The sequence below is a fragment of the Mobula hypostoma genome, chromosome 4, assembly GCF_963921235.1.
Source record: "Mobula hypostoma chromosome 4, sMobHyp1.1, whole genome shotgun sequence".
NCBI lineage: Eukaryota > Metazoa > Chordata > Chondrichthyes > Myliobatiformes > Myliobatidae > Mobula > Mobula hypostoma.
This window is the reverse complement of record NC_086100.1, coordinates 120,613,602-120,638,056: the sequence shown is the minus strand read 5'-3', so window position 1 is coordinate 120,638,056 and position 24,455 is coordinate 120,613,602. Positions and strand designations below refer to the sequence as shown.

The following is a 24,455-nucleotide window of genomic DNA, read 5'->3' as shown; positions in this document are numbered from 1 at the left end:
AAAGTCCCACACACTCTCAACTTTGATGATATTTCAATGGGTGAGTTGATGCCAACAAGTTTTATTCTTTATAAAATCATCAGGATATATCAAACCAATGGTAATAAAGATACTCCCCCTAAGGTCCCTTATACAAGGAGTACAGCCCTCAGTCATGGTCGAAGGTCCATATTTAAAACAAAGTGATTGAAATAATTGTAGGACTTAAGAAGAAACTGCATACAGTATGTGAGGGCTATGAGTTAGTAAATGTGAGTGTCATATTACTCTTGGATTTATCCTCAGAAGAACAAAAATCCTTAGTTAAACAGTCCAAGAATAACATGGATAATGTTTATAAATGTGCAACTTTGACATTAGAGGTTTTTATTGTCTTCATCCCTCTAGGAGCCATGCATCTGTTTCTGTCTGCATTGTATTCTGCATTGCGTGTTTATTATGTGTATTATGGTAACTAGTTACGTGAGTAGGGCGTGGTAATAGTGAAGGGAGTAAGTTACATATTCCTGCTTTGTTCTGGACGGTTTGGAGTTGGGGACCGATGGATGTCATACATTTATTGAGCGCTTACTTACGCTTAACTTAAGTTTAAATTTGTTCAAGTCTGCTTCAGTATGTTTAATATCACTAGTCTTAGTTTCTTAAGTTACATCGCTTTAAGGTTGTATGTTTTGCTAGTTGCTAATAAAGGATCGAATGCAATCCTTTGACTTTTGGAGTATCATTGCTAGCATGATTGGAAGGCACACCATACAAGCATAACGATCCATGGGGGTCACCAGCAGTAGCATTGGTTTGTTAGAAAACTGCTACAATAATTAATAAAACTGCTACAATAATTTGGTTCAGTGCCATATACCAGACATCAGTTGTGGGAAAGTCATTGGGACTAGATGTATTTGGATGGACATTGACTGATTAAGGATAGTCAGCATAGCTATCCAAACTTAGAGAGATTTTCAAAGAATTTACCAGGAAAGTGGATGAAGGCAAGGCAGTAGATGTGGCTTACATGGAATTTAGCTAGGCATTTGACAAGGTCCCGCATGGGAGGTTGGTCAAGAAGGTTCAGTCACTCGGCATTCAGGATGAGATAATAAATCGGATTAGACATTGGCTTTGTGGGGAAAGCCAGAGAGTGTTAGTAGAAGGTTGCCTCTTTGACTGGAGGCTTGTAACTCATGTGTGCCATAGGGATCGGTGCTGGGTCCTTTGCTGTTTGTGATCTAAATCAACGATCTGGATGATAATGAGTGATTAACCGGATCAGCAAATTGCAGATTACACCAATTTTGGGGCAGTAGAGGACAGTGAGGAAGTCTAGCATGGGTGCAGAGAGATCTGCATTAGCTGGAAATATGGGGTGAAAAATGGCAGATGGAATTTAATGCAGACAAGTTTGAGGAATAAAACATCGATACAACCAACTAGGGTAGGTTTTACACAGTGAATGGTAGGGCACTGAGGAGTGGCATCACAGGTAGACAGGACAATAAAGAAAGCTTTTGGCAATGAATGTATTGAGCACAGGAGATGGGATGTTATGCTGAAGTTGTACAAGGCATTCATGAGGCCTAATTTGGACTATTGAATGCAGTTTTTGTCATCTACCTACAGGAATGATTAAAAGAGGTTAAAAGAGGACAGAGAAAATTTAGAAGGATGTTGCCGGGTCTGGAGGACCTGAGTTATAAGGAAAGATTGAATAGGTTAGGACAGTATTCCTTAGAGAGTAGAAGACTGAGAGGAGATTTGATAGAGGTATACAAAATTATGAGGGGTATGGATAGCATAAGTGCAAGTAGGCTTTTTCCACTGAGGTTGGGTTGTCAAACATTAAGGGTGAAAGGTGAAAAGTTTAAGAGGAACATGAGGGGAATCTTCTTCACTTAGAGGGTTGTGAGAGTGTGGAATGAGCTGCCAGCACAAGTGAGCTTGATTTCAACACTTAAGAGAAGTTTGGATAGGTACATTGGATCCTAATGATATGGAGGTCTGTGGTCTGAGTGCAGGTCAATGGGAGTAGGCTGTTTAAATGGTTTTGGCATGGACTAGATGGGCCAAAGGGCCTGCTGCTACACTGTACTTCTCCATGACTCTGTGATTTGATGGCCAAAAAATTGACATTAGTAGCTTATCATCTCAAGCAACGCAAACAGTATTAACCGCAAATCATTTTCTCAGCTGGTAAATGCAAATACCATCATGTACCTGCTAATATTACAATACGGTTACTTCCAAACAGGAACTTCTTAAAACACTGCAATTTTGCGTTAAGACAACAGCTTTAGTGTGAAAGTGCGGGCTGGGAGGAATTGAAGGGACATTTGGATGACAGGCTAAAGATAGCCATTAAATGGGTGCAATGTTTCAAGAAGGTCCTGTTTGGTAATAAACTGCAATCTTAGCCCCAATTGCAGTTAGCTGTAATTGAAGTTGCCAGTCAGACATGTCTGCAGATTTACTACTGTAACATTGATAAGGCACAAGGTCCATGTAGCAATATAGAGTGGCTCCACTCAGCCACTTCTAACGATTGTTAAATTCATTGACACACACAGAATGCTCAGGAATTAACTAAGATTCCTAAATGAAAAACTGGAGTTCATGCTAGAAGTGGTCAGACCAGGAGAGACATTCCACAGTGGAGAATAGATTGATCCTCATTCTTCTGTTACCCTGCCTCCAAATGATGTTTATTTAAAGATACAGCAGGTTAATAAATCCTTCTAGCTCAATGAGCCCACATTGCCTAATTAAACCCATATGACCAATTTTGGGTGGCAGGGAGGAGATACGACTCTATCAAAGGAGCTGTAAGGTGCTCCTTCCCTCTGCTAGCCTGCAGGTCACCCTTGGGCAAGGTGTTCCACCTGCTTAGCCCCTCATCCCCCAGTCAGGGTCACATGAAGGCATGGGAGCAGGTGGCGGATGGTCATATGAGCAGCTGGTGCATATCACAGTTCCTGGTTATGCGACCACAAACACCAGGCGGACAATCCCTGAAGATTATTGATTTTTGCTGGGATCACCCATCCATAAAGACACTGCCCAGAAGAAGGCAATGGCAAACCACTTCTGTGAAAAATTTGCCAAGAATAGTTATGATCATGGACCATGATTGTCCACGTAATATGATATAGCACATAATGATGGTGATGAGAAATTAAACTGGTAACCCATGCAGGGGATTTCTTCTTTTATGTTACTGCTAAGGCTAATAAAATGACTTCTTTGTTATGTTAAAATAAAAATGGCTCCTTTTATGTTAACTGCTGAGAAAGTGCTTCTCTCTCGCAGCTCATTTGGGTTATATTACTGATAAAGAGAATTGTATTCATTTGCTAACCAATTGGGATAGATGTTATTCTTTCTTGTGTGTCTGTAAGCTATTGTTTTTGCGGGCTTTGGGGCAGAAGGCACGATGGGGACAGAGAGAGGAGATGCGATGCTGTACGCTGGCTGACGGAATGGACCCCAAGTGGGAGTCCAAGGACCAGGGTCTTCGGCGAGGAGAGGAGACGAAGACAGACTCATGTGGAGCATCTGGTCGACCACAATGGTTGGTCCCAGGCAGCGCATCAAGGAGGTCGGAGGGTTCGAATGGTGGAAAGAAGACTCCGTTAATTGAGCTCCAACTATTGTGCACCAAGTGGTTGAACTTTGATAAGTTTGGCGCCTTTTACCTTTCTTTTTATATTTTATGTCTATTAATTACATCGTTTCAGTAAGATCTATAAAGTGTAATCATTTAATTGCATATGGTGTACTGTTTGTTATTGGGCGTGGTGGGGTACATCCCACAGCATCTACACAAACTTGATTACCCAGTTTGGCGGGGTGGAAGGCTGCTCCCCCTAGACGAAAGCGAGCTAGGTGAGCCTGAGGCTTACCAGGGGCTACACCCACATGTCTTTGGAATATGGGAGGAAACTGGAGCATCTGGAGGAAACCCACATGGTTACAGGGAGAACATACAATCTCCTGATGGACAGTGACAGGAATCGAACCTGGGTCACTGACACTGTAATAGAATTACTGTTGCACTACTATGCTGATCTATGTTGCTCTAACTGATACCCAGCAAATCAAAAGGAAATTTTATCAAGGTGGTAGATTCTCCAGAAGGACCCACCCCACCTAAACCTCCTCCTGTCTCACCTCCACTAAGAGCTTTTAAGGGAGCAATCAAATGCAGACACAAGTCTCCTGCGAGGTGAAGATGAAAACCCTCTCTGGAGCCCAACCCAACCCACAAAGACCCAATTCTCATGAGACCAAGATCAAGCCAATTCCATTATTTAAGCTGGAATTGGATATGGTACTGCTGGCTGAGAATCCATATCTCTTCCTACACTTTACACAGACAACCGGTAGGATAATAGTTAACATGACCCACCAGTTTTCATAAAGTCTTTGTTGGAATACAGGTGCAATCCATCACTGGAGAGGTCATACCCAGGAGGATGTTACAGAACAAATTTGCCTTGTCCACCTCTTTATGCCCAAGCTGGCAGCACACATCTCTGTAGGGCTCAACTCTGGATTTGTATTACCTGTCCCTTAACTGATTTTTAGTGCCTGGGAAAGAAAATACATTAAAGAATGTACTTTTAGAGAATGAGAAGAAACTTGAAATTAGAGCAGGCAACATCGACCTTGAGCAAGTACAGGAAAGGCCTCCTTTCATGCAAAAATATGCAATTATAAGTGTCGAATGTCTGAATATGTGAGTAGTCCAACATCAGTCTGATGGAGAAAGTATAGAGTGCCTGTCCATTTACTGCATAGTTGACAGTGCTTACATGCATACCCAGGCAAACCAACAACCCATCAATCTTTGGCTATTGTTTTCTTCAGAGGTAACTTAGAATTAATTGTACATTATTCAAGTCAGATTTAATTTACCACATAATTCACATTGGCAGTTCCCTTTAAACACTGATGACAGTTGAGATGTCAATGCAAAATGAAGTTTAAGCAATACACTTCAAAGTTTATGGAGAAAAATAAATTAGGTACAAACTTCAGCAATCCCAATTTGTACGGTACTTTCCTTTGTGAAAGTTTCCCCACTGATTACTGCTATCCAATTCCAGTAGCAGCTTTCCAATAATAGAAAATATGTATTTGTTTCCAAATGTGAAAAAAGGAAAATCACATTTCCATTATTTTTTTCTGCTTTTTTCAAATGGCATGTACAACAAATAATGGCACTTGTGATTTATCTGAGTGATCAAGACACTAAAATTAATATTCTTTGTTCTTTTCTCTTTTCTGTTTCAAGTGTATAAAAACCCATAAATCTAACTTCTTTGGGACATATTTTAGCAACCAATTAATTCCACATGCTTAAAGCAGCAATTCAGAATACAAGAAACTCTTTTGAAGAAGTGTTGTCAATCAATGTTTTGAAATTGAATTACATAGATGACCGATCATTTGTCAAAGAACTAGATTAGAAAGTGGGGTTGAAAGATTCAGGGAGAAAATTATAGACCAATGGAAAACCAGGTTGACAGCTTGTAAAACAGGGGTCAGGATTTTTAAACTGAGGTGGTTTCGCTGAACATGAGGAAATCTACAGATGCTGGAAATTCAAACAACACACACAAAATGCTGGTGGAATGCAGCAGGCCAGGCAGCATCTATAGGAAGAAGTACAGTCGACGTTTCGGGCCGAGATCCTTCGTCAGGACACTGTTGACTGTACTTCTTCCTATCGATGCTGCCTGGTTTCGCTGAAAGTAAGTTCAGGTCAATAGCTACAAGAGATGAGATACAAACAGGTAGGTGCAAGTAAGACACAAGCAATAGGGTATTAGATGCTCTCAGGTTCAGAGGGTGCAGGTGTGTTAGATTAGTCAGTTCTAGACATACCAAATCCACTACTCAGTTATAGGCAACAAGTCAAAACGGAGTCAGAAAACGTAATAAAAATGATATTTGTGGTGTTGGTTCACTGTTGCCCATGGGACCACATTTGATGCTGAAGACAGAGACAGAGTGGGTGTTTGTGATGGAGTTCACTTGGAAGGCCTATGTTATGTAGGACACCTAGTTAAAGAGTATGAAAGAAGGTAGAAGGTTGGATGGCTCCTCACTCTGTGGGTATCTGTGTGTGACTACACAGCCATTCCAGCTTTTCACATCTGTTAAGTGAGTTTTTGCATAGGAGGGAGACCAACCAGTAGTTGCAAAAATGTTGCTTGTAATACCTGGACACTCGTAGTGTTGCTGTGCAGGTCGTCAGTGGAGCTGTGAGCCCCTCTAATGGTGGAGAATGCTGGCACTTTTGCTGACTATGGTTCAAGGGGCAGTGTTCTTAAATCACCACAGGACAGCAAGTATATTCTCTCCTACACTATTCAAATAAAAACAGACTTAGAGCCCAACAAGAAGCTGGACAAATTCAACATGATCAACTCCTAGGATCTTCAACCTGAAATATTAGTTGTTTTGCTTTTTTTCACAGATGCTGCCCTTCCTGCTAATCATTTGTAGCAATTAATAGTTTTACTTCAACATTATTTTTCATTTTGGATTCTTAATATCGCTAGCATGGTATGCAAATCAGTCAAATGTACAAACCTATGGACATCCTTGACTTTCGCAGTGCGAGACAAGCAGAAACCCTGTTTTGTGCACCTTTTAATTCCACTGTTTCAGGTAGAATACCCACCCATCAAGGAAGTGAATCAACAGCATGCACCTTAGTGTCCCCTAAAATCCCCCCCCCACCACAGTGTTACTTGCACAGATGATGACAAAGCAAATGTGCATTACACCCATTAGTGGCAAAAATTGGACCAACAAAGTAGAACCAATGATCTGCATATCCCAGTCCATCACGGGCAAAGTCCTCCTCACCACTGAGCACATTCACATGCCACACTGCCACAAAAAAGTAGCATCCATCTTCAGAGACCTCCACCATCTATGCCATGGTCTCTTCTCAGGCAAAAGATTCTTAAGCCTCAGGTCCAACACCACCAGGGTCAGGAACGATTATTACCCTACAACTATCAGACCTGAACTGGTGTGGATAACTTCACTGATAACAACTCCAAATTGATTCTACAATGTACAGACTCACTTTTAAGGACTCTTTTAGAATGTGTGGTCTCTGTATTTTTTTATTTGCACATTAGTTGTTTGTCTGTCTTTGTTGAAGTATAGTTTTTTCGTAAATTATATTGTATTTTGTTATTTTTTTCTGCAAGAAAATGAATCTCAAGGCAGTACATGGTAATATATATGTACTTTAATACTATATTTATTCTGAACTCTGTAATTTGCATTTATAATACAAGAAAAGAAAGAAATCCCAATATGTCAACCACTTGTAAATTAAAATGTCCTCATTAAGATATCAATGGTTCATTCTCTGATCGTCTGACAATTCAGAGCAGAAGGAACTAAAGAGGGATTACACAGGTTTGAAGATTGTGAAGCCCCTCTTTAACTTTCCACTTCACTGGCGGGAAGCCATCAAGGGGAATATCAAAAGGTTCTTCTTCCCCAAAGGTATTCAGAGGTAAAACAGAGCCAAAGGGAATTGTGTTAACTCCAGACAGACTTGCAGAAATTTCTTCTGTAGTCAATGGATATGAGAGAGGAACTCCAAGAAGTGAAATGTTGGCTGACGTGGGAGAGGGTACAAAGGAGGTTTACGGAGATGATTCCGGGATTGAAAGGCTTATCATATGAAGAGCATTTGGTGGTTCTGGGCCTGTACTCACTGGAATTCAGAAGAATGAGAAGAGATCTCATTGAAACCTATCAAATGTTGAAAGGCCTCAGTAGAGTAGACTTGGACAAGATCTTTCCTGTGCTGGAAGAGTCTGAGACCAGAGGACACTGTCTCAGAATAGAGGGAAGTCCATTTAGAACAGAGATGAGGAGGAATTTCCTTAGCCAGAGAGTGGTAAATCTGTGAAATTCATTGACACAGGTGGCTCTAGAGGCCATGTCACTGGATATATTTAAGACAGAGGTTGATAGATTCTTTGTTAGCCAGGGAATGAAGGGATACAGGGAGAAGGCAGGAGACTGGGGCTGAGAGGAAAATGGATCAGCCATGATGAATTGGTGGAGCAGACTCAATGGGCAAAATGGGCTAATTCTACTCGTATATCTTATGATTTGCAAGTTGGGCTCCTTGCCTTTTAATCCTCTAAGAGCGTCTTTAGATCCATAAACTAATTTTTGGAGTAGGATGAGATACGTTTACACTCCTTCCACAAGTTTCACAGTAGGAGCTCCGTGATCCATAGCCTTAAAGAGGACAGCTCAGTAACACTCTCACAGACTGACATATTTAGGATCTGTCGATCCTTCTATTCCAGTCTATATGACAGTAAGACCACAGAGATCACAGCCTCCCAGAACCTCCTGTCCTCCATTAAAGAGGTGTTAGGCAATAGCAAGCAGGGAAGTCTAAATCAGCTATTGACATGGGAGATGCTGACTGGCTCCATCCATTCCTTCGACGTGATTGAAACTCCCGGAAATGACGACATGGGCAGAGTTGTACTTGGCTCTGTGGGACTGGATGGCCCCAGACCAGCTAGAAAGGTACAGAGCTGTTCTTCTGGCAGCATATCAATCTCCATGAGGAAAGGCATCATCAACCTCATCAACAAGCAGAAGGGGAAGAGAGAGGTCATCATGAATTATAGACCCTTTTCACTGTTGAATGCGGATAACAAAATTTTGTCAAAGGCTGCTGCCAGCTGGGTCACATCTGCTCTGGGAGAGGTGATCCATCCAGTCCAAACCAATGTTTGTACATATCTCTGACAGCCTTGTGTGTTCTGGGATACAGTCACCTATGTGCAGGATAGAGAGTTGGACACCTATCTAGTTAGCTAGGATCAGGAGAAGGCCTTCACATAGTTAATGGATTCGCTCTCCAAAATGGATTTTGCAGAACGATTCAGAAATTGGATCCTTCAGTTCTTCACAGATATCCATAGTGCAGTACAAATTAATGAGTGGGAGAGAGATAGCTTCCATATCAAGTCTGGAGTTAGGCAGTGATCAGCACAGAAGATCCTGCAGATACTGTGGAACAGAGATGCTATGGATACTGCGGTGTGGTTCGCTGAGAAAACTGTTCAAGTCACCTGGTGGAATGCTTCATTGCCAGATCTGGCAAACAAGCACCAAAATTGCACATGGCTGGCAGTGAGAGGGGCCCTCACAGTCAGATCCTTCCTGTACAGATGACATTTCTGATGTAGACTCAGATTTATTTATCACATATACATCAAAGCATACAGTGAAATGAGTCATTTGTGTTAACAACTAACACACCCAAGGACGTGCTGCGGGCATTCTGAAATTCTTGCCATACATTCTGGTGTCAACATGGATGTCACCTACTTGAGATATTACCTATTGTAGGTGTAGAGAGTTGTAACCATGATGTGGCCAACTACACTCAATAGCCTCTTGAATTCCTGTGTTTTGGAGTTTCCACACCAGTCAGAATGTATACTGTACAGCTGTAAAAGTCAGTCAGGGTCTTCAACTACATGCTGAAACTCTTTAAACATTTAAGGAGAGATATTATTAAAATTCTAGGCATATGCACTTTTGAATGTCTGTCTTATAAGGTCACTGAAATACAAGGTTTTATTACACTGTGGAGTTTATTACTTTGGGAGCTCTGCCGATTTACAGCATATTTTGTTTCTGACGTTGTTTTCAATCTATTCCTTAGGAGTTTTAATTTGAACATGGCTCCTGGAACAACAGGATAGTGTAATTAAGTAACTAACCAAAAACTTTAAAAATAACTTTAAAATTCAGATTCCATATTGTTTTCCTTGATACTTACACATGTCTTTACTACAATCAGCACTTTGCTGGTTCCTAAGACCAGCACCCCTCCACTCCATTCTGAATACAACTTCCAAGCACAAATCCCCCACCCACCCCTCTCATGACCCTCACAACTGACCCCCCCAACAGATGACCTCACCCTCAAACAGCAGTTCTGCTTTCCTCCTGCAAAATCTCCAACAGTTCTCCAAATTCTTACCTTACCCACTCCATTCCCTCTGCCGTCTATAGTAGATCAGGTTATTTGGCATCGGCTGAAAGTAATTTTAGAGTTACTTGTCGTGTTCAAATATCTTCTATGAATATCAGTGGTTAGAACTGTGAAATAATTTTATTTTATTTAGATGAATGCAGCCTAAGAAGAAGGAAGGAAGCTTGCATGGAACATAAATTTTGGCGCTAACCTAATTCTGTAGGGCAACCTCCATGTAATTAATATTCACTGAGAATTGCCAACACCTGAAAAGGTTTCTACTGACAACCAGTTAGAATGTTTTTTCCTCTGGATGTGACAACATGTCCATGAAATCCGGTTTCTCAAAAGAACTGATATAATTTATGTCCATTCCTTTGAAGCTTAGCCTTCTTTTGAATTATCAGAGTTAGTGCACGCAGCAGCTGCCCAGGGCTTCTGACCTCTATAACGAAGTTTAGGTTAAAGTGGTTTATTACCCTTGATGAAGTGTGGTCAATAATTCCTTTGTACATTAGGAGCTGTGGGAATTGTCTGTACTTGTGGCAATCTGAAGCTACTCTGTCCAAGCACCTACAGGTATCATTGTTTGAAAATCTTGGAAGAGGGGAGGTTTAAAAAGAAATTCCTTTTGTGATTTAAACTTTGACCCAATTATGGCCAGGGGTTCCAGTGTAAATTCACCATAGGCACCAGCCACTTATCTTTAAACAAATCCGTGTTTCTGCTTTTGAACTGTATTTTAGCAATTAATCTGGTATGAAAAGGCTGATTGCTTCGTTAACCCTAATCGTAGTTTAGAAAGTTAGCATGGGGTTTTCAGTTATAAAGCAAAAATGATTGAATGAGTGTAATTGAGGGTTCTGATAGACCCTGACAGTTGATTTGAAGCCTGCAGCTAGACAGGTATATCTGACCTGACTTTCGGAACATGCCTGTAATGTGAGGTGCCCTGCACCTATTAACTTCTGAGCTTTAATAGCTAGGTCCATTCATTTCCCACACTGAACACCCGCTTCAGGGTTGCCCAAGTCTTTACAGATTTGCTTGATCACCATTTGCAATAGAAAACATCACAGCATTTAGATTTTTAGATTCAGTGCTGCAGTGCTTCATGATGTTGGTATTGGTTTATTACTGTCACATGTACAGTGAAAAGTTTGTCTTGCATACTGTTCATGCAGATCAAATCATTAGTAGCTAGTACATTGAGCTAGAATAAGGTAAAAAAAAAGGATAATAATGCAGAATATTGTGTAAAAGCTATTGGAAAAGTGCAGTGGAAGTAAACAAAAAAAAGCAAAATAATAAGAAGATAAACTGTAACGCCAAGAATTCATCTTATCATACAAGAGGTCCATTGAAGAGTCTGATAATAGTGGCATAGAATCTGTCCTTCAGCCTGGTGGTAGGAGCTTTCAGGCTTTTGTATCACCTGACTGATGGGAGAGGAGAGAAGAGAGACTCTCTTGTACTCTCTCACAAACATCTCTAGAAGTTGTCAATGTCTTTGATTACATGCTGGATCTTTACTTTCGTGATATCTTGAGAATCATTCCCCTCATGCTTAGTTGTTTTATCAACATAAATTGAAAAGTTAGGAATTGAGTTTGTTATTGAGGGATAGTGCACACCAGGATGCCAGGCAGGATGCTCAACTGACCTTCATTGAAAAACCCTGCTTGTACAATATGTGAACTCCTCCCAAGTAGGAACAGCTAATTAGGTGGCACAGGAATAACACTATTAACTACCACTACAGGAACAAGCACCAGAAATTAGATTAAAGTGCGTTAATCATTTAGCCACACTGCACAACATTAAGATTGACATATTTCCACAATGTACTATATTATTTAAGGAGAGTTGAGGAAGTTACTGACTCATCTGTATTTGCACCAATCATCTTAGCCAACGTTTTAAAGGCATGTTGATTAAGCAAAGCCTGCCAAGGTTTGCCTTTCAGTCTAAAAACTCTGGCTCCACAAGAAAATCAGTTTTGTTTAAGAGTTAACAGAGAGTTCTGTTTTTCATTCAAGTGAAATGTTCAATCTACCCTACAAAAAAGATGGGATTGCATCTGTTCATCCACATACTGAAAATCAGAGAATCAGGAGTTTCTGATGAATCACAAAGCAACTGGCAATTGTGTCGCTTGCAAGCGCCAAGAATTTATCCCGAAAGTGAATGATTAATACTTAATAAGCTCAAAAGCAGATGGGTGAGAATCCCACTTTCCCAGGGTTAAAGAAATGCAGTGATTCATTGAATGTGAGATGCAACTGGAAACGAAAACAGCATGAAAAGTGTAGAAATCTGAATAAGTAAGGTACAGAAAGTGATGAAAAATACTCTGTTTGTCAGGTAACAACAGAGTTAACATTTCAGGTCAATGAACATTTTAGCCGTTATGTAATTGTAAAAATTTATTGTTTTAAAATAACTCCTTGAATCTTATGAATTTAAATGAAAGTCAGGGTTTTCCAGACAGACTTCCATTTAATTTCAAACTAGTATCGTTTTGTTTCCTTTGCGACCTGCCTTTTGCCTAAGATATTTACAGCCATTTGTTGAAAGCATACCACAGAGTGAAGTCAATATAGAAGGGGGAAGACTTTTAGAAGGGGGGAGAAACACACGGAGAAAGAGGAAGAGGGGTGATAGAGAAAAGCACGTGGAGAGCAGTGAAACAAGGGAGGGAGGTATAGAGAGAGCAGTGGGGATTGGGAAAGGGACAGAGATGGACAGAATCATAAGTGTTGAAAAGGGAAAGTAGAAAATGGGGAGCGGCAGAGTGGGAAGGGACCAAATAGTATGAGAAAAGAGAAGGAATCGGGAGGTAAAGTGGAAGAAAGGGTGAAAGATAGAAGGTGAGGGAGAGAGGATGCAAAGGAAACAGGGACCATGTACGTGATTCAGAGAAAGTAAAGGGTGAGGATAAAATGAAATAGTCAGTACTGAGGACTCACCTTGACAAATCTTATGAGGTCATGATACTTCCTGTGACACTGGTCTGCACTGTGGGGATACTCTGCTTTTAACAGACATCTCCTTGCACCCAGCTGCTGTTATCATTCTATAGGTTGGCCTCAAGCGACATAAAATACTGCATAAAATAGTGTGACCAGCTACATAAAATACTTCCTTTGTGGGCAATTAACCACCAGGCTTTCCTGCTCCTTTTCACTAAATTGGGGTGGGGGGGGTGGGGGGGTATATTTCAGAAATACTGCTTCACCCAAAGATGTAATTGGCCAAAAACAAATGGAGGAGTGCTGCTCATGTTGTGTGTGTCCCTTATGGTCTAGTGTTGAAAGCTGCAGGCATTTAAACAGAGCTTCGTGTAATATCACCAAAACTACAACTGCACATCGCTACTCAAGGGAACCAAGAGCACTGTTTACAAAAAAGGCAGATGAAATTCGCATTCATTTTATCACTTTAAAAACAGGTTTGGGCAAACACAGTGCTGGTTAAATGCGTGAGCAGACTGGAATAGAGCAATTTCTAAACATAGGCAACGTTCCAAATCTGGTTCCATCTCAAATGGGAGTTACGATTGCAGGACTGGGGATCGTGTTTATGGTTATGTAGTGCAAAAGCAGATGAGGTCAGGTAAACCTGAGAAGCACCACTTGCCCCAGGGTAACAAGGTTTGTTTGAAATTTGCTGACAATTGGTGCATGTAGAAAGCAATTAAAAGTAGTCATTTTGTACGCCAGAGATATGCATCGCATGCTGTTGCGAACAATATGATATTGGGGACTTCTTTACAAGTCTGCATATATCTTCATACTCTGAGTGAAATAGTGTTGCAGTCTCTGAGTTTGCTGAAAGATATTCCATTGTTTTGTCTGAGGCAATGCACAGGTATTTCAGGCAAGTCGCATCCCTGGTCTGAGCGTAGAATAGACACATTCAATATGTAAATTTGAGAAACGCAGAATGTGGACTTGAGAATAGATGAAATTCTCAACTAAAGCTGACCAATGTCAAACCGCTGCTGTTCAACCTCAACTGGATGCATTACTTGGCGGGGCCCTTCTGCCATGATGAGCACTGGCAATATTGGAACCCAAGTGTGGAGGGAAGATCGACTCCAATGTCGAGAAGGCGACCAGAGTTTATTCGTAAGAATTCCATCAGAATAAAGCAGCGCGAGATGTAACATTTTCAAAACTAGGACCCCACGATTAGTGCTAATCAGGCATCCACTTAAATTATACAAGTGACATAGAATCCTCGAGACTATCAAAGTACATTTAACAAGTTTAAATCGCAAGCGCCTAGAGACCGCATTACAAGAAACAAGTCACTTGTGAAAAAAACAGGAGGAATTGTAAGCGATTAATGACTCTAGTTGAACAACAATTAACCGAGGCAGGTGCTCTAAACAACCTCAGAGCCCAACACTATCCAGTTCCCCGCACAAGTCTGAAGAGCTCATTACATGGTGTGGGTGACCGTAAGAGAAGCATCAGAGTCAGGAGAAGGGTGGTGAGGGAGTGATTCAGTACCAGTACTATGGTGGGGGGAGGAAGAAGGTGGTGATGGAAGATATTAGTGCCTGTGTTATGGTGGAGGAGGTGGGGAAGGTGGTGAGGGAATGCATTAGAGGCTGTACTCTATTCAGGGAAGGGGCAGAGGAGTGCTGACAGGAAGCATAAGAGCCTGTATTCTCATTGCTTTTGTTGCTGTGGAAGGGCAGACTTTTTGTGGGATCCATACTGCCGTACTATGTTCACAATAATGTGTGTTTGAGTCAGAGGTGGTGAGAGATTTGGAGGCTTCAGGGGCATGTATATTAAGTCCGAGTGTTGGGGAAAGAGGGATTGCCCTAAGGACTGACCGGACCATGAGAAATTACATCAGAAGTTGGAAGAAAAACAAAGATCCACCTGGAAGTCTCAAGAGTCAGGAAACGGAAAATTAGAGTTTTCAAGCTGACTTAGGACATCAAAACCTTATGGATCAAAATCATAGAGAATTGTGGTCTGCAGATGGGGAGAACCTGATAGCGGTCCACACTAGGCCTTGCCCAATGATCAAAACGATATGATCTAAATAGCCTGCAGTTTTCTTTAATATTCGTTGTTTCTGGCTCTGAAGCCAATGTGCCCAGGTACATATCTGCAGGTAGCTATGTGTTCTCAGTTTAAGTTTAGAGTGGCATCATCATTAGCAAGGTTACAAAATTCCAGATGTAGTGAACACAATTAAGCATAAAGAGATTTTTCGATAAACCTGGGGTGCTTTCTCTGAAACGCTGGAAGCTCAGGACACTGGGAAAGTCATAAGTAACATTGTGAGAGGTAAAGACAAAGTTGATAGTCATGGTCTTTTTCCCGAGGTGGGAATGTCAAATATGAGGGGGCATAGAGTTAAGGTGAGAGAGGGGAAATTTAAGGAGATTTGCTAGGCGAGAGTTTTACACAGAGTGGTAGATGGCTAGAAAGTGTTGACAGGGAAGTGGTGTAATCAGATGCAACGGCAACATTTAAGAAGAAATTAGACAGTTGCATAAACAGGCATGGGATTGAGGGATATGGATCATGTGCAGCTAGATCAAAGGTTCAAAGGTCCAATTTACTTTCAGAGAAATGTATACAATATATATCCTGAAACGGGATTAAATTAAATAGATATCATGGTCAGCATAGACATCAAGGCTGAAGTGGCTGTTTCTATATGGTGCTCTTCCTTGTTCTGTATATGGTGTGTAGTTGTCAAATATTTAAGGCAATAAAATTTGACGTAGAAAGTATCAAACAAATCAAGAGATGTTCTGGTGGAGTCTGAACAAGGACCAAGCTGAAATGTGCTGCACTCCTGCAAGTCAATGATTCAAAGTTCAAAGTAAATTTATTATCAAAGTATATTCGGGCTTGCATTCCACTTGGAGAAACAAGTGGAGTGGGTGCAGCAGGATGCTAGCAGTGAGGCTGCTCCTTTCTGTCCAAACTGGAAGGGACAGACTTACCCTTTTCTTTCCTCCAGCCTCCGTCACAGAACTGCTTCATGTTGTTAACTTGATAGTAAAAGAAACAGAAGACAAGCTGTGTGTTTCTCTTCATGCGCTTTGTTTTAACATATTTGTTGTTTTGCAGAAACACCTGCCCAGGAAGGTACCGACACCCTAGATGACTGGAACTTCAAGTCTGAATACGCTTCGTTCACTGACATTAACCTGATGGACTGTGTCACCACTGAGTGATTTGGATACTTCCATTCAGATTGATGAGCTCTTGTTCCTCTTGTGCTATCTCTTCCAGAGACTGACAAGAATCAATCTTTGACTCTTCTGCTGGTTTCTTGTTTTATTTTACTGTGGACATGTATTGCATTTAAGATAGAAGATTCAACACATAATTAATTATGTTGTCTCAGGGTATAACGTAATTCTAAAAAGGAGGATAAAATAATAAGGTAAAGGATGTCTGAGAAGTGTTGAAAGACATCATGTAGCAGAAAATTAAGATATTCAAGAGGCTTTTTTTTTGTCAAAATCCCTAGGTGCTGGCTGAGAGCAGATTTTCCACTTTCTGTGCATGAGTGCATTTGACCACCAATATAAATATGCAATAATAACAGCAGTATTTTAATGACAGAAAACATCCTTCAGATGCTAAAAATCTTGAGCAACACACACAAAATAGTGAAGGAACTCAGCATGCCAGGCAGCTTCAATGGAGGGAAATAAACAGTTGTTGTTTCGGATCAAGACCCTTCATCAATATTCAAATGAATTACTTTTATCCAAGCCAACACTGCCATTGTTTTAAACTTGTCACAGATTCACATGTATACACGAGATTCTACAGATGCTGGAAATCCAGAGCAACACACACAAAATGCTGGAGGAACTCAGCAAGTCAGGCAGCATCTATGGAAATGTATAAACAGTTGATATTTCAGGTCAAAACGTTCATCAGGATTCACATGTGCTCTCTTTACTCTAAGCTCTGTTCAGGTACTCACCTACCATGAATTAGATCCAAATCTAGAAGCAGGTATATTTATATTGTCCTCGATCTTCCTAGTCTGGTTCAGTTGGTTGTACTTGGCAGTACCTCTGAATTTCTATACTATCTTTGGCAAACTTTGCCCAAGGGTGCAATTAAATGTGATCTGCATTAACAGTCCAATCAAACGATCTCTAATTTTAAAAAAACAAGAAAAAAAAGCTGCAAATGCTATTATGCTGAAATAAAAACAGAAACACTGGAGTTACTCAGTGAATCAGGCAGTATCTGTGGACAGAGAAGCAGACAGAATATTTCCGAGAAAAAGTAATTAGGTTGAAACCTTAGCTCTGTTTCTTTCCCCACATATACACATATTTTATACCAGTCTGATTTTGTTCTCCTCATATTCCCATCATCTTCCCTCAAACCGTACCATTCAGCTACATGCTTGAGATAATTTGCAGTGGGCTAGCTAAGCTACCAGAGGAAACCTATACAGCTACAGGAAGAGAAAATGGGCTAAATTTGCAATGACATTTTCCCTAAAGAGGTAAAATCAGCATTTGTACAAAGCAAATATTCATTTATATGGAATAAGGTATTTTAGATAATCAATCGACTAACTGTTAGATTATATGATAGATTTACAATGATAATGGAAATGTCAGATAATGAGTGTTATTGTTGTTTTTGGTTGCTATACTTAGTATAAAAATATTTTGATTATAAAACTCAAGTATTTTTCATGCTTTTGCAACAATCCATTTTTTTCACTTTAAATAAATAAAATGCCATCATAATCTTACAACCAATTTTACTTGATAATTGCATTATTTTTTAAATGTTGAAGTGCCAATTACCATTGTAAGAGATACCACAAAGAGTGAACGAAAGAAAACAGAAGATAAATCAGGGAAAAGCAGTCAGTTGCATCTGGACTTGCTTTCGCAAGCTGGAAGGAAGACCGGAGTAAGAGGAAGATGCTGGGGAAAGGACCATTCTGATTTGCTAATGTGGGTAATTTTAACATTGAAAGTGTTAAAAAGTGTTAAATGACTACTAGCTCACCTCTGTGTTAAACACAATCCTGAAATTCAGTTGAAGTCATATAGGAATATAGGAGAGGCATCGAATGTATTGCCATCAATAGTAATACAACCTGGCCTGGGCAAGGTTGTATGGAAGACCAGCAGTTGCCCAAGCTGCAAGTCTCCCCTCTCCATGATACTAATAATGACATTAGGACCCATATTGCTTGGCACCAGTGTCATCGCAGAGCAATGTGTGATTAAGTGCCTTGCTCAAGGACACAACACATTTCCTCAGCTGGGGCTCGAACTCATGACCTTCAGGTCGCTAGTCCAATGCCTTAACCACTTGGCCACGTGCCCATACTGCCATCAATAAAATAGTTAGATAGTCAAGTTTCTAGTCCATACTTTTATTGTAAAAAATGCCACTCAGCATGTATTGTTGACAACTTTAGAGAAGGTATGTTTATGATGGTGGAAAAGAAATGTGAGGATCATTTTTAATGGCAAATTCAGCAAAAAATAAATGACAATCAATTTCTATATGTAGGAAGCAAAGAGTGACAAGTTGTACATAACTTACAATGAGGATTGGAGGGTGGCAAATGTAACCCTGCTTTTTAAAAAAAGGAGGGAGAGAGAAACCGGGGAATTATAGACCGGTTAGCCTAACATCGGTGGTGGGGAAAATGCTAGAGTCAGTTATCAAAGATGTGATAACAGCACATTTGGAAAGCGGTGAAATCATCGGACAAAGTCAGCATGGATTTGTGAAAGGAAAATCATGTCTGACGAATCTCAGAATTTTTTGAGGATGTAACTAGCAGAGTGGATAGGGGAGAACCAGTGGATGTGGTATATTTGGATTTTCAAAATGCTTTTGACAAGGTCCCACACAGGAGATCAGTGTGCAAACTTAAAGCACATGGTATTGGGGGTAAGGTATTGATGTGGATAGAGAATTGGTTGGCAGACAGGAAGCAAAGAGTGGGAATAAACGGGACCTTTTCAGAATGGCAGGCAGTGACTAGTGGGGTACCACAAGGCTCAGTGCTGGGACCCCAGTTATTTACAATATATATTAATGACTTAGACGAGGGAATTAAATGCAGCATCTCCAAGTTTGCGGATGACACGAAGCTGGGCGGCAGTGTTAGCTGTGAGGATGCAGGGCGACTTGGATAGGTTAGGTGAGTGGGCAAATTCATGGCAGATGCAATTTAATGTGGATAAATGTGAGGTTATCCACTTTGGTGGCAAAAACAGGAAAACAGATTATTATCTGAATGGTGGCCGATTAGGAAAAGGGGAGGTGCAACGAGACCAGTCATTGAAAGTGGGCATGCAGGTACAGTAGGCGGTGAAAAAGGCGAATGGTATAGAGGGAGTACAAAGAAGGTTCACCAGATTAATTCCTGGGATTGCAGGACTTTCATATGATGAAAGACTAGATCGACTCGGCTTATACTCGCTGGAATTTAGAAGATTGAGGGGGGATCTGATTGAAACGTATAAAATCCTAAAGGGATTGGACAGGCTAGATGTAGGAAGATTGTTCCCGATGTTGGGGAAGTCCAGAACGAGGGGTCACAGTTTGAGGATAGAGGGGAAGCCTTTTAGGACCGAGATTAGGAAAAACTTCTTCACACAGAGAGTGGTGAATCTGCGGAATTGTCTGCCACAGGAAACAGTTCAGGCCAGTACTTTGGCTATATTTAAGAGGGAGTTAGATATGGCCCTTGTGGCTAAAGGGATCAGTGGGTATGAAGAGAAGGCAAGTACAGGGTTCTGAGTTGGATGATCAGCCATGATCGTACTGAATGGCGGTGCAGGTTCGAAGGGCCGAATGGCCTACTCCTGCACCTATTTTCTATATTTCTATGTTTCTATGTAACCTCTTTAAAATGGAAGAACAACCATAATTCCCGAAGAATCTTGATGAGCGGGATAGTGTGCTGTCACATGCTGCAAAGCTGTAACGTAAGATTTAATGTGGCTTTAGACAAGTCCCTCTGTATAGACTGCACACATGCACACAAGTGATTTCATTCGGCCAAGCCCAGGTTAGGGATTTTTTAATTGATAGGAATTTGTTTAAGCAATACCATTCACATTGTGCCATGGGGTCACAGCTGAATGCCTTGTCTTTTTCAATGACCCTCAACAAATTTTATAAACCTATGTTCATCCGGGCTTTGGGCTGTGTGTGTTGTGTTTTTGACTGAACTGATATTTAATATTGCTCATTCTCCATCAAGGAAGAATCTTGAATAGCAGTGGAAGGTAGGACAGGTTTAAATTCCATACATTAGGTGGACAAGTTCAGGAAAATTAAAACTACTGATCCCACAAGTTTCTTTTTCCACGAAAGGGTTTGTGTTCTATAAGTAATTTTCTATCGACTTTTATTGGTAGGGATCAACAGGAATATTTTTATCATTCAGAAAATCTTAATGATTTACAATCCTTGAACAAGTAGGACCAATTCAGAACATTTTTTGCTTGCATTTATTGTTTGCATGACTTTTTTTTCCCTCTTCACATTGGGTGTTTGACAATTTTTTTTAATGGCTTCTTTTTGAGTTTCTTTGTTTCATGGCTGCCTGATCAGAGATGAATCTCCAGGTTGAACAATGCAGACATACATTGACAAGAAATATACCTTGAATGTTGAACTTTGAGGACTTGGTGTCTGCAGGGGTGGTGGACATCATTTGTGGAAGATCTGGGGAGTTCTTAGGATTGCCTAAGTCTATGGTTATCTTGAAACCAACTGAACAAAATCAGCCATTCCATTTATTCCCCTTCAAGTGGCAACTTAATATCAAAACTTCTCCTTCTTAGGCGGCCAATTTGAAATGAGATAAGAACATTTTCCTGTGACTGCATCATTAGCTCTTCAACTTGTCTTTCTTCAGTAGCAAGTTGAGCTTCTCTGTAACATAACAAACAACAAACCAGAGTTTACCACCTTGGAGGTCCTGCTTTTCAGTTTTCTGCCTAACTCCCTATTTTCTCTCATCAGGACCTCCTCCCTTATCCTACCTATGTCATTGGCATTAATATTGCAGTCAGTGCTTTCAGCTTTTTTTTTTGGCAGGCTTCAATCAGCATTAGAGGTCGTTTGTTGGTGACGCAGCATGAGGTTTGAAAAGGGCTCTGTGCATCTGGCTCTTTTCAGCAGACTGCAATGGATCCCAACAAAGGGAATTTGTAGTATGCCTACAAGATGGCTTTTTAGAGCAGCTTGAGATTGAGCCCACCTGGGGAACAACATTTCTAGATTGGATGCTTTTCAATGAACCAGATTTGATTAGGGAGCTTAAGATAAAGGAACACTTCAGAGGCAGTGATCATAAAATGATAAAATTAACCCTGCAGTTTGAGAAGGAGAAGCTAAAATCAGATATAACAGTTTTACAGAGGAGTAAAGGGAGTTACAGAGGCATGAGAGAGGAACTGTTGGCCAAAGTTTATTGGAAGGGGATACTAGCAGGGATGATGTTAGAACAGAATGTCTGGTTCATCTGGAGAAATTTGGAAGGCACAGGAAAGATACATCTCAAAGATGAAGAAGAATTCTAAAGGAGGATGAAGCAACTGTGGCTGACAATGGAAGTCAAAGATAGCATAAAATCAAAAGAGAGGGCACATAATATTTCAAAAATTAGAGGATTGGGAACTTAAAAATCTACAGTCAGGAACTAAAAAAGCTATAAAAAGAGAAAAGATGGAATATGAGGGTAAGCTAGTCACTAATATAAAAGAAGATACAAAAAGATTTTTCAGATATATGAAGAGTAAAAGAGAGACGAGAGGCGGGAGGAGAAGATGGCGACACATCGCAGCTGGCAGTGGCCACTCCCGTGGTGATGTCTGTTATTTGTCAAGTCGGGTGCCGTGCATAATCCTGATTTGATGGAGACGGACGTGAAAGCACGGAGGAACATCTGGTGAAACTTCTGAAATGCCTGCTTCGCTGCTGCTGCTACTGTGTGGTCCAGAATCTCCGGAGGAGAAGGCCCCGAGTCCTCGGCTTTGCTTGTTGCTCGGCGGCTGGGGCGGGGTCAAAGCGCTCGGCAGAGGACGGTGCTCAGAGAGGCTGTGTCGGAGGGGCTGGTCAGAGGCTCGAAGTTTTCAGACGGACTCAGAGTCTGCTGCAGTCGGGTGCTTCCAATGGTGCTGCATTGGCAAGTTTGCGGCGCTTGGAGGATCATGGCAGGGAGAGTCTCTCCCTTCTACCATCTGCTTGAGATAATGAGTCTATCAGGACTTTGAGACTTTTTTTTACCGTGCCCATGATCTGCTCTTTATCAAATTATGGTATTGCTTTGCACTGTTGTAACTATATATTATAATTACACAAACACGAGGAAATCTGCAGATTCTGCAATTTCAAGCAACACACATAAAAGTTGCGGGTGAATGCAGCAGGCCAGGCAGCATCTCTAGGAAGAGGTACAGTCGACGTTTCGGGCCGAGACCGTTCGTCAGGACTAACTGAAAGAAGAGATAGTAAGAGATTTGAAAGTGGGAGGGGGAGGGGGAGATCCGAAATGGTTGGAGAAGACAGGAGGGGGAGGGTTGGAGCCAAGAGCTGGACAGTTGATTTGCAAAAGTGATATGAGAGGATCATGGGACAGGAGGCCCAGGGAGAAAGAAAAGGGGGAAGGGGGGAAAAAGCCCAGAGGATGGGCAAAGGGTATAGTGAGAGGGACAGAGGGAGAAAAAGGAGAGAGAGAAAACGAATGCGTGTATATGAATAAATAACAGATGGAGTACGAGGGGGAGGTGGGACATCAGCAGGAGTTTGAGAAGTCAATGTTCATGCCATCAGGTTGGAGGCTACCCAGACAGAATATAAGGTGTTGTTCCTCCAACCTGAGTGTGGCTTCATCTTGACGGTAGAGGAGGCCATGGATAGACATATCAGAAGGGGAATGGGATGTGGAATTAAAATGTGTGGCCACTGGGAAATCCTGCTTTCTCTGGCGGACAGAGCGTAGGTGTTCAGCGAAACAATCTCCCAGTCTGTGTCAGGTCTTGCCAATATGTAGAAGGCCACATTGGGAGCACCAGATGCAGTATATCACCCCAGCCGACTCACAGGTGAAGTGTCGCCTCACCTGGAAGGACTGTTTGGGGTCCTGAATGGTGGTAAGAGAGGAAGTGTAGGGGCATGTGTAGCACTTGTTTCGCTTACAAGGATAAGTGCCAGGAGGGAGATCAGTGGGGAGGGATCGGGGGACGAATGGACAAGGGAGTCGCATAGGGAGTGATCCCTGCGGAAAGCAGAGAGAGGGGAGGAGGGAAAGATGTGCTTAGGGTAGGATCCCGTTGGTGGTGGCGGAAGTTACGGAGAATAATATGTTAGACCCGGAGACTGGTGGGGTGGTAGAGGAGGACCAGCGGAACCCTATTCCTAGTGGGGTGGCGGGAGGATGGGGTGAGAGCAGATGTGCATGAAATGGGGGAGACGCGTTTGAGAGCAGAGTTGATGGTGGAGGAAGGGAAGCCCCTTTCTTTAAAAAAGGAGGACATCTCCCTCGTCCTGGAATGAAAAGCCTCATCCTGAGAGCAGATGTGGCAGAGACGGAGGAATTGCGAGAAGGGGATGGCATTTTTGCAAGAGACAGGTGAGAAGAGGAATAGTCCAGATAGCTGTGAGAGTCAGTAGGCTTATAGTAGACATCAGTAGATAAGCTGTCTCCAGAGACAGAGACAGAAAGATCTAGAAAGGGGAGGGAGGTGTCGGAAATGGACCAGGTAAACTTGAGGGCAGAGACATAGGTAGGAAGCAATTGAACAAGGGGGGATACAACCGTGTTGAGGTATGCAAAAATGAGTTCGGTGGGGCAGGAGCAAGCTGAGACAATAGGTCTACCAGGACAGGCAGGTTTGTGGATCTTGGGTAGGAGGTAGAAACGGGAAGTGTGGGGTGTGGGAACTATAAGGTTGGTAGCAGTGGAGGGGGAGGGATGGAGCTCTTGGCTCCATCCCTCCCCCTCCTGTCTTCTATCATTTGGGAACTCCCCCTCCCCCTCCCACTTTCAAATCTCTTACCACCTCTTCTTTCAGTTAGTCCTGACGAATGGTCTCGTCCCAAAACATCGACTGTACCTCTTCCTAGAGACGCTGCCTGGCCTGCTGCATTCACCAGCAACTTCTATGTGTGTTATATAAGTTATAATTATGTGGTTTTGTCAGTTTTAGTCTTGGTTTTTTCTGTGTTTTCTTGTGATATCATTTTGGAGGAACATTGTATCATTTTTTAATGTATGCATGTCTAAATGACAATAAACGAGGACTGAGTGTCCTCATAATCTAATCTAATCTAATATTGGACACTGAAGAGATACTGATGAGAAACAAGGATATGGCAGATGAACTGAATAAGCATTTTGCATCAGTCTTCAC

General features: G+C 41.6%; 1 protein-coding gene across 1 annotated transcript in view; it reads left to right on the top strand.

Annotated features, from left to right (window-relative positions):
• The window catches only part of LOC134344905 (uncharacterized), a 124,550-nt gene extending 106,741 nt beyond the window's left edge, over positions 1–17,809 (top strand). Inside the window, exon 6 of the mRNA XM_063045036.1 lies at positions 16,150–17,809. Within this exon, the coding sequence (XP_062901106.1) occupies positions 16,150–16,256 (107 nt within the window). The 3' untranslated portion in view covers positions 16,257–17,809. The remainder of the gene's footprint in view (positions 1–16,149) is intronic.
• Positions 17,810–24,455: the final 6,646 nt, after the last annotated feature.